We start from the raw sequence: 10,513 nt of genomic DNA on the forward strand, positions 1-10,513 counted from the left end.
ATGTTTAGACACTAATACAGTCTTTGCAATTCTTTTTGCGCAAAATTCATTTTTGGTCCAATTTTACAAATCATTTGTAAGTGATCCGCTACCCTTTTGATCTTGTTTTCGTTATCCGTTAATCTAATACACGTACATGCATAGAATTTTATAAAATTTCAGTCAGTATGCCTTAACAAAGAGTAAGAGTACCTATTTGAGAAATTGCATAAGTAGATTCGAGTTTCTATGAGAAGTTATGACTATCAGATCTTTGTAAGGTTTCAAAGTACAGCTTTACATTTTTTTAAATTCCGGCTAGCAAAATGGATTAAAGTCTTATCACACTTGGCTTGTCATGCACTCTAATAAGTACTTTAATTATTTTTCCGCAGCGTTTGAAGATTTAATCACTTTTATGCCTTCACCTATTGACTTTTGTCTTTATATCTGCATTAACGGCAGATTTTGCAAAATAAAATAACAACTTTTACTAAACGTGCAATTATAGTCGGTATGCGAGCGCATCTTTTGAATGTGGTTGGTGGGGGCTCGTGTAAAATCAGGTGATGATTCGTGGTAAGTATAAAGTTCTATTGTGACCGCCTTGTCACTATATAGTTGCGGATGTAGCAACCATACTGATTTAATTAAAATCAATTGATGGCATTATATTGCTCAGACGGACGCCGGCATTATTAGGTGTCCACCCACTCCACGTTTCTAACCTGCGGCGCGGTGCCTGAAAGGTACGTATACCTACCGCTTTCAAACAGAGCTGGGCCATAATTTATCTATTTTCCTATAGAGATGGCCCCAAATAATTTGAAACCCACCGGTATTCTGTTCGAAACCGATGAAGATGTTCCCATGGAAGACATCCCCGTCGAGAGGTACAAAAAAACGGCGAAATCTACACGTTCCTGGCCAATGATCATCATTTACGCATATTTTCACATTGTCGCCGTACAGGGACTTTATTTGGCATTTACATCCGCTAAAATTTGGACGTCGCTTTTGGGTAAGTAAAACCTCCATTACATCACTTAATGAGAGCATTGAACTTCGTTAAATTAAAACGGATAGTGTCGAGCATGTGGTGCGTAAAATCTGCAGTTCTTTTACATTTCATGGTTCAATAAGAAGCGCGTTATTTTATTAGATACCTACCTATTCCAGAGTGCATTTTTTAAGATTGTTTTTTCCTTTAGTCAAAATTCCAACGTTGAACTACCAACCTAATTAACATTTTGCTATTGGATTGGAGGTTTTAAAATGTTAGACCGTCTAGTTACGTCAAAATCGTAAATTGAAGCATGTGTGCGACATATCAATTTTCGCAGCGAAAATCGAATTCGATATTTGGAAATTTATCAGACGTCGTGTAGACTTCGACTTTCGCTTTCTAAATGCGCCACATCACAAAATGATTTTATGTTCCAGTATACAGGCTGATTCAAATTCGAGGCAAAATCGTTTTTTATTTTTTTCCGTAGTTATTTAAAAAGATATATCAAGATAAATGACACATTATGACCACTCCACGGTCAGAAAAAATGCTCTATCAAATGACACAAAAAGTAAAAATATGTAACTTATAAGAAAAAACAAAGTTGATGATGGTTAACCGGAAACGAAACGTCAGACTTAAAATTTAAAACTAGCATCTTGTAGATCGAAAAAAGTGGTCATAATCTCATAATAATGTCATTTATCTCCGAAAGTAGCCAGAATTTTTCAGTTTCTAAACGGCATTTTGTTAAGTATCAAAATACGCAACTTGACCAAATTTAAAGTACCTAGGTACCTATCTCTTACAGTTTCCGAGATCCCCATGGTGGCCCTCGAATTTGAATTGGCCTGTACATACACATATATACCAAAATGTCACCAATTTTGTTGGTAAATAGATCTGATATTGCTCAAAGGTCACGACACCTTTTGGTGGAAATATGTTTTTAATAAAAAAATTAGCTTTCTTCTCAACTACGTACTTACAGGTAATTTTATTTTGTTTGTTTATTACAGTTGTGTTCTTATACGAAGTGGGGATATTAGGTATAACAGCCGGTGTCCATCGTTTATGGTCACATCGAGCATATAAGGCAACATGGCAACTCCGATTACTACTGACGGCATTCCAAACTATTGCTTTTCAAGTAAAATTGTAAAATTCGATGTCCAGTTTACAACAATTTGATTAATATTTTCAGAACTCTGTGATCGATTGGGCAAGAGATCATCGTGTACATCACAAATATAATGAAACAGACGGTGACCCGTACAATGCCAGACGCGGTTTTTTCTTTTCCCATATCGGATGGATGTTTTTTCGAAAGCATCCCGATGTAATAGCGAAAGGAAGAGGAATTGACTTCTCCGATTTGTATGCGGATCCGATTTTATTTTACCAAAAGAAGTATTACTACTACATAATGCCGATCGTATGCTTTCTTCTTCCAACCTATTTGCCAATGTATTTGTGGAATGAAACCTTCACCAACGCATTTACTATTAATATTCTGAGATACATTTTAACATTGAACAGTACCTTAGCAGTCAATTCCGTTGCACACAGATGGGGATCGAAACCTTATGACAAGTGAGTATCAACACCACCTTTGGTTGTAAAGTTAGCGTAAACTGTTATAGATTCTTAAACCCATCAGAAAATTTATCGATATCTCTACTAACGTTAGGAGAAGGATGGCATAATTACCATCACGCCTTCCCATGGGATTATCGAACTGCCGAGCTTGGAAAATTCAGCACCAACTTAACATCGGTTTTTATCGACCTAATGGCTAAAATCGGTTGGGCCTATGATCTAAAATCTGCCTCAGAAGAAATGATAAAGAAACGTGTAATGAGAACCGGTGACGGTAGCCATGAAATATGGGGATGGGGTGACAAGGATCAACCTAAACAAGAGATAACGGAAGCTGTTATTAATCATGCCAAAGATGAATGAATTGCATGCGTAAATGTTGTATTTATTGTGCTAGGACTACATATTATGTAAATATCTATAATAAAAGGCGGTAGAAAAACACATGGATATGAGAGATGTACCTATTTCTTTCCAAAAACTAAACTAAAACTATCAGAATAAAAAGCACAGGAATCTCCATTTCGAAAGTGCACTTGCGCGCCACTGTATGAATCCAAAATAAATTAAATGACGATTACCTGGAATCACACCTTTTCTGTTGAAACGTGGTCGTAGTCATATATGAATCTTCAACATTCAAATTACTTGTGCTTGGGTTTGGGGCCGTTTTTAGCGCATTTTGCTTCTCAAAAAGGAGCTTCACTAACTGTCGGCTGTTCGGGCGCCCTTAAGCTTTTTATAAATCAATCAAGATCTTGCCAATTTTCGAGTTTTCAGCATTATATTCGTACTGTCGCGTTATTCCTGTATCTGAAAGCCATTCCTGAAGTTGCATAGTTTTTGATGCTAATGGATATTCCGATGCGATATATTGAAAAAAACAAATCGTTTTGTAAATAATTGGAAAAAAGTGATAATCGCCATTTTTAAAAAGATCAAATATTTTAGTAACCAAGAGAGCTATCGAAAAAAGTTTCAAATAAAAATTGCAAGATTCGATGGGATAAATTCAATGAGTGTAGAAAAAAAGTTTCAAAATTTTTCACCAACAACTCGCCCCCAGATTGGCGACACTCTGTAAATATAAGAAAAGCTGAAAGAAATACAGTTTATAAATATTAATCACACCTGGGAAATGCTTTAAGGAAATACAATTAAATAATATTGTAATTAAAATACGAAGTATTAGTAAAAATAGAGCAGCAAAATGAAAACAAGCTTCTAATGGGATGACCGAACATAAATAAACAATTTGCACCTTCTTATTAAATGAAACTCGTCAATGTTTCAAACAAATTCAGGAGGTGAATTTGGGTACATCACAATCTACACTTACCCTGTATACTAAATTAAATGAGAAAGGTAACAAAGGGAAGTAAAACTTGTAAAATATTGCACATATTTAATAAATAATAAAAACATACTCACTTTTACTAAGTACAACTGAATGCTTGTAACCGTTTTATAACATCATGCAACTGTGCGTGATTGTGTATTGTTTGCGATAAAATTAGTAATCCGTCTGTTGTTAAGGCTCCTTCACAGCTAAGCTTAAGGCGTTTTACACAATACCATGTACTAATTTGTCCATTTTTTCGATTTAAAGTGTACATGTGGCCATCGCTAATTAACACCGGATGTCCCTTATGACTTTTCAGGACGAGTAATCCACCTATGACAAACCCATTTTTAAGTATTTAATTACACAAATGCGTATCGATAAGCCTATAAAATGACAATCAGTTTATTTCCAAAAATAATACAAGAGAATTGTACAAAGCTAAGATCGATTAACTTAGTTAATTCCTAGTCTCTAGATTACAGTAAACTACGCTCTACAAATATGAGGAAAAAGTCGCATTTAAACACAAATTCATCACGACAAAAGTCGATTCACATATAAAATTAAAAGCTGGAATGGAATCGGTGCAATTATTTAACTACTTACTAATTATCAAAACTAATTCGGCCTATACGTTAAGTACTTATACATTTAAAAGTATACCTTTAGGGTAAATAGATGCTTTTTGAGATCAATGAGTAATTTAAGGATAGCGGAATCATTCCTAAATCTCTTCTTAAGTTTAGAGAATCAGTCAACATAATGAAACTTTGGAGATATATACAGAGTGTTACACACTTTTGCTAACAAAACGATCGGTTTTTTAAAGTAGAAACTATTGTCATGTTTTTGCACTAACCTACAGAAAGCTATAATTAACGACTTTTACGATACCGTATACTGACACAAACGTAATACTGAGATCAGAGATGCAAGTCAATTTAAACAAATGACATTCAAAATCATGCGACACCGAGTACATCTCTCCTATTCGATATCTACAAAAAGAGGAACCGTATTTCTTTAATTATTCAAATAAATAATCTAGTCTACGTTGTAGAATTTAAATAAAAAATTGGCAGTACTCGTGCAAACAAGTGAGATTCCACATTAAAAAAAATACTGTTAGTGTGATGGTAAGTATCTACCACCCATAATGCATTAATACTTCTTGTAACCTGTCAATCGGTACTTCCATATCTTCATCTGGATTAAACGGTTCAGGTATAGGAACGTGACTGTGATTCGTTGGCCACTTTACAATATGTCCGTTTAATGTCCAACAAACGGCCGGACATTTGAATGGCGTTCGATTATGTTTACAGTACCAGAACGATTTTCCTTTATATGTACTTTTCTTGTAGAACGTATGACTATCCACTATTAACCTTGGGTTGCCACGCTTTCCAAGTACACACTGTAGGGTTCCTGCATATAAAATAATTCGTTAACATTTAAATACCTATAAAAGTAAATCATTATATGGCATCTTACAGGGTGGATAACTTCAATAAAATAATCTGCGATGCGCACATCTCTCTATGCCATATAACATAAAGGGCACGGGTATTTAAACGTTAAGTATTATTTTATTGAGGTTCCCATTATTCAACAATTTTACAACAATTCAATACACAGGACTGGAAGTAATATTTTAATACAAGATTAGATGATTTCAAATATACTCGAGAGTTCAGCCAGCTCCGATTTAACAAATACTTTTGGCTTTTGCACTAAAAGTCTTGAAGTCTGCAAGAGAACCGACGATCAATTTTCCAGGTTATCATTTTTTTTCAACATCTGTAATTACGATTATTTTGAATTGGTTGGTAAATACTACTGTTTAAGAATTTTAAGTCGGGAACGGCTTATTATTATTATTAACATTTACATTTTTTCTTCTTTTCTATAAATTCTATTATGAATAAAATTAATAATCTTAATTCAACAAATAATAGGGTCTTCCTGAAAAAAAATATTGTAACTTTTTTGTGTCTTACTGTAAAGTTTATAACCTGTAATTAAACATCTCATATACAAAACTTTTTTTTCTAATTGCAGCATGTCAATAAACAACATATAATATCGTAAAACTTTCAAATTTTGTCATGCAACCGACGACATGCCGATATTGGCCGAGCGTCGCATACGTCACTACGCGGGTTGCCGATCGGGAGTTATATTAGTGCATGACACTGATAGGAGTTCGATTCGACTTATTATGGCAATCTGCCATAAACCGAGTTCTGACTGGTTCGTAAAGGGGCAGTTAGATAGTCTGCCAAAGGTTGAAGTGTTAATGGTCGCCGCCTTTTTCTCGAAAAGTGAGTTTTTCCATGCCACTCGGTTGAGTGGAGTCAAAGCCCACAAGCAAATCTGTTATGGTTCATAGGAAGTATAACATCAAGTTATGTGTGTATAGTGCAAGGTATAGTGTAGGTACCTAATACAGTATGCACCTTACGGATTTCAACGAGAAAATTAGGGTGTTGGATATGTGGAAGTGAAAATAGAGAAAAATGTGTGCGCTGTAAGGGCACAGATATGCCCAGAACAGAGATTCGAAGTAAATCATATTCTGAATTACAATTACAATATTATATATATCTATGGATTTTCGTCGATAACTGACTGAAAGTAAATCGACATTATGCACTTTAATTAATTAGAATCGTCTTCACAACAATACAAATGGGATGTCAAATTCGCGGTATCACGTCGAACTTTTTTCGTATATTTCCTGTTGGGACGTTTATATACAATTTATTAGGTTCGCGATGACTTCTGCTATCACGCTCAGGTACAAATGCAATAATTATTCGACGCTTTTTTCCGTCAAAACGACGTTTTCTTTCTCTGAATCGATTGTAAGTAAAATGAGTACCACTAATTTTTTAATGTGCTTGGAGTTCATTTTCAAGGTTTTTGAAAAAACGCGGAAAACCCCATTGAGCTATTGACGTTTATTAAAAAACATTTGAGACAAATGAAAGTAAGTAAGATTGGTTGCATATCTTAAGAGGTATTTGAGTTGTATTTTAAGAATTGAGCATACAAGATTTGTATGTTAAAATTTACGCACTATACCTATATACTGCTCCTCCCCCTTCCCCTCCTACGCGTACTTTGATAGGACAGAAAGAAGTGCAGTAGTTGGTAGAAAACGGTTCCTTTCGTTGAGACCTTTACAATGAGAGATAAAATGATTTTTTAACCCCCCCCCCCCCATCGCTCACTGATGTCGAAAAAGAGTCGCACGGGAAAGTTATAGTTTGTACAAACCAATTTATTTCGATGAGACCTTTCATAGAATACCATGAAGGGTAGAACATGTGTTAAACCCCCCCCCCCCCCATTTCCTAAAGTTTAACTTAGCACCACTAAAGGCATACGTATGCAAAATCTGAGATCAATTGGTTGTCGTATGTAAAAGCTATGCACGTTTTACTTTCAAACGCAACAGCATCTCAGGAAATAATTCGTGGGGGGGCCCCTCTTTTAGACAGCGAAATTTGATGGCCGTCTGGCACACCTTCAAGGCATAGGCTACCTACTGAAAAAAATTCCAGGACTCTTCCCCTAGAAGTAGTTTAAAATACCCTCACGAGTCACTGGCATTTTTAAACAATTTTCAAACCTATGGACACTATAGTAGAATTCACATTCGGATGGCCGTACAGGGTGTTCCAAATTGTTTGTTTTCAATGTTTTTTGGGGGTACTTTGAGAACTGAAAGAGATGCGATTTACACTTCCCACAGTTACTTTTCAAAGCTGCCAAGATTGACGATGTCAATTTTGATCTAGAGCCTGCGCGAACATGGAAAGGTGTAAAAATGCAAAAAAAAATGTTTCGTACTTCCGAGGCTAAAGTGACAACTTTACTCCATTATGACATTTTTTGTGTTATAACTCACTTATTTGTGGGAATATCAAGAAAGTATAAATAATAAACGTTATGTAAAAATAGTCTCTTAGTAAGGCTTTTTGTTATATTTTCCATGGCCTACTTAGTTTTTAGGATACAGAACTTAAGTTTGTTTTTTTACCGCCCGCACGTTAGTAAGGGAGGTAAGTATTTGCATTGGGACAAAACATTACCCCCCATTTTTTTAGGGAAATACACGTTTTCTCATTTCCGGCAAAACCGATTGGAACCAAATTTGATACACATACCTATTCTTGATGGACATCTGTGCTAATCACAGCACATTTTTTCAAATGGAATGTGTAATATTTTTTTGCACCAATAAATTCCTACCCCCATCATGAGGGCATAAACAGTAGGTTGACGCTTGGTTCGATTGATGGTTCGGGTTATTGACGTCCCACTGTATCACACACAGACATCAAGACTTTTAATCTAAACCAAACGGAACATCATTCATTTAATAGCTCAAGAAATATTTTTGCAATTTCTAAAAATGAATTACTCCAAACCCTAACATTTCGCACATGAATAGAATATTTAATGAAAATCTAACATACCTGGACTTGAGGTATCCGTTGAAAATTTATAGTCCGGTACCCAGCTTTCGGAAGATCGTCCTGGTTCACTTATCGTAGTATCGAGCATAGCCGACATATCTAAATTCTCATCGTACTCCTCATTTTCCGGTATCTCATCCATGGGTTCTTCTTTAGGATTGATTAACATATCTACGGGAATTTGAGGTTTTATTTTCTTAAGAGGTTGTTGATGAGGTGAAGAAGATGATGATGGAGATTTTAACGACGGCGATATCTTGCCCATTTTTGGACTGTCCGTATATCTTAGTGCTTCAATGGGCTTAATAATTTTTTTCACTGGAGATTTCGTAATTGATGTTATTTTTGTGTCTAAATTCCCGTACAAAAAAGGGCTATTTCTGTCATTGATTCCGTTGGTGTTCTAAAAGTAGATTTATAAAATGCTAATTGTACCACCAATGAATTACCGTAGGTGAATCGTCTCTGTTGTTTTCATTTTCGGTTAATCCTTTAACCTTCAGTGTTTCAGCAACTTTCATAAATGCGGGAATTTCATCTTGACTAACACTAACTTCGCCTTGATACATAAACTCTAGCAAACTTTGTAAAGCCGAGTAATTAACGTCGGGTAAAATGACAATCGGGTGGTCGCCGGGATTTGCTCTGAATAGCTCTTTTAAATAGGGACTGCATATTGATAAAACAGCTTTGTGGGCTTTGAGATAGTGGCCTTCGGCAGCTAAGGTAACGTCTACTAAATCCTCATCTTTTAAAAGCGAATGAAATCCGGACCTTAAGTTGTTACTATAATTATTCCAGCAGAGTGAAAACTGGTCACCTTCCATGCTTTTCTATTTATCCTGTAAGCAAAGGCATCTGAATGATATCCAAAAGGGGGATGATTTTGAAAACAAATGGAAAATAAACAACAAACAAACCGGTTTTTTGCCCAAATAAAAAATACTCACAGTTAAGTACCTACTCGCCTGCAGTAAAAGTAAAGAGGCATTAAAATACTTCTATTTATATACTTCGAAAAATTGTACCTTAGCTGCCAAATTCTCACAACAAATCCGAAATTACGAATTGCACGACGTAAAGTCAAACGGTATAATTTTCGACATTTTTGTATGACGTCACTATCACTAAGGTGGCATTTTGCATACAAAGCTAACACTTCTACACAGGTGGCGACTATTTCTAAACAGTAGGTAAATAAACCATTTCAAAAAGACTTTCCTTTAAAATTCACAGAAAAAGTTATCACATATTTATCGGGACTAGGCATTTTCTAATTTCCTGTAGAATTCAAAACGAACGGAATCTAGTTCAGCAAACAAAATATTGACGAAGTAGGTATACCTTACGAAAGCGTAGAAGCGCCACTGACAAAAAATTTTCTTTATTCACATTTACTAATTGTGAATTCACAGTTAACATCTATGAATGTTATAATTCACACTTAGCAACTGTAAATTTACAATTAGTAACTGTAAATTCACAGTTAACATCTATGACTTTTATAATTCACACTTAGCAACTGTAAATTTACAATTAGTAACTGTAAATTCACAGTTAACATCAAAGAATTTTATAATTCCCATGTAGTAATTGTGAAATTTTAGTAATAGGCTGTTGATTAGTAAACTTGGAAGTGTAGTTGATGTGAGAGAAGTGATTTATAAATTAAGGTTTTTATTGCATGTATACTGTTCTGCAGTTGTGCTTCATTGTGTAGAAAATGGCAGATTATTTAGAAGTAAGTATTGAATGAAATATTTTCATCTATTTAAATTAAATAAAAATCGTAGTAGCAAACAGTGAAAATTCAATGTTATGTATTTATTAAAATATGCTGTTCACGCTTATTTAGTTATTACTTTACATCCCGAATGCCGTATGCATATATATTCTGATCATGAGATTGTGTACAGCTTTGTGTTGTGTGATACAAATATACCTATGTGTCGGATGCTAAAAATTAACAAATTTATTAAATTATTATTTTTAAGGTAAAAAGCGATATGGATATGTCGTTAGAAGACTTCATGAAATCCAGAGGCATTCCTTTCGAAACGTTGGAGTATATGAAGAATGAAAAGGTGAGTTAAG

General features: G+C 34.9%; 2 protein-coding genes across 5 annotated transcripts; one reads left to right on the forward strand and one right to left on the reverse strand.

Moving 5' to 3' along the window:
- The first annotated feature begins 376 nt into the window (after nt 1-376).
- Nucleotides 377-3,037, forward strand: LOC116162710 (acyl-CoA Delta(11) desaturase-like). The gene is made up of 5 exons (XM_031476390.1): nt 377-728; nt 788-1,000; nt 2,008-2,138; nt 2,193-2,581; nt 2,632-3,037. Exons 2-5 carry the CDS (start codon nt 790-792, stop codon nt 2,948-2,950), a joined length of 1,050 nt encoding a protein of 349 aa, XP_031332250.1. The 5' UTR covers nt 377-728; nt 788-789; the 3' UTR covers nt 2,951-3,037.
- On the reverse strand, nt 2,776-9,543 carry LOC116162709 (zinc finger and BTB domain-containing protein 17-like). Of its 4 annotated transcripts, none has more exons than XM_031476389.1 (5): nt 9,370-9,536; nt 8,869-9,261; nt 8,420-8,822; nt 4,019-4,262; nt 2,776-3,683 (listed from the first exon to the last, which is right to left on the reverse strand). In XM_031476389.1, exons 2-4 carry the CDS (start codon nt 9,244-9,246, stop codon nt 4,024-4,026), a joined length of 1,020 nt encoding a protein of 339 aa, XP_031332249.1. In that variant the 5' UTR covers nt 9,247-9,261; nt 9,370-9,536; the 3' UTR covers nt 2,776-3,683; nt 4,019-4,023. The 4 variants fall into 4 exon arrangements, with proteins under 4 accessions (XP_031332249.1, XP_031332248.1, XP_031332247.1 ...); XM_031476387.1 differs by lacking the exons at nt 2,776-3,683; nt 4,019-4,262 and adding an exon at nt 4,321-5,360 and having other exon boundaries at nt 9,370-9,387; nt 9,448-9,543; XM_031476388.1 differs by lacking the exon at nt 2,776-3,683 and having other exon boundaries at nt 3,979-4,262.
- Between the last annotated feature and the right edge of the window lie 970 nt (nt 9,544-10,513).

The sequence above is a fragment of the Photinus pyralis genome, unplaced genomic scaffold (assembly GCF_008802855.1).
Source record: "Photinus pyralis isolate 1611_PpyrPB1 unplaced genomic scaffold, Ppyr1.3 Ppyr1.4_LG2, whole genome shotgun sequence".
Classification (NCBI taxonomy): domain Eukaryota; kingdom Metazoa; phylum Arthropoda; class Insecta; order Coleoptera; family Lampyridae; genus Photinus; species Photinus pyralis.

Excerpts from the sequence above, each read along its gene's own strand:
- LOC116162710 (XM_031476390.1), top strand. The coding sequence starts at position 790 with ATGGCCCCAAATAATTTGAAACCCACCGGTATTCTGTTCGAAACCGAT. Across the intron at positions 2,139-2,192 it reads TCCAAACTATTGCTTTTCAA|AACTCTGTGATCGATTGGGC; the intron begins GTAAAATTGTAA and ends TAATATTTTCAG. Across the intron at positions 2,582-2,631 it reads GGATCGAAACCTTATGACAA|ATTCTTAAACCCATCAGAAA; the intron begins GTGAGTATCAAC and ends AAACTGTTATAG.
- LOC116162709 (XM_031476387.1), bottom strand. The coding sequence starts at position 9,246 with ATGGAAGGTGACCAGTTTTCACTCTGCTGGAATAATTATAGTAACAAC. Across the intron at positions 8,823-8,868 it reads ACAGAGACGATTCACCTACG|AACACCAACGGAATCAATGA; the intron begins GTAATTCATTGG and ends ATCTACTTTTAG. Across the intron at positions 5,361-8,419 it reads AACGGATACCTCAAGTCCAG|GAACCCTACAGTGTGTACTT; the intron begins GTATGTTAGATT and ends TTTTATATGCAG.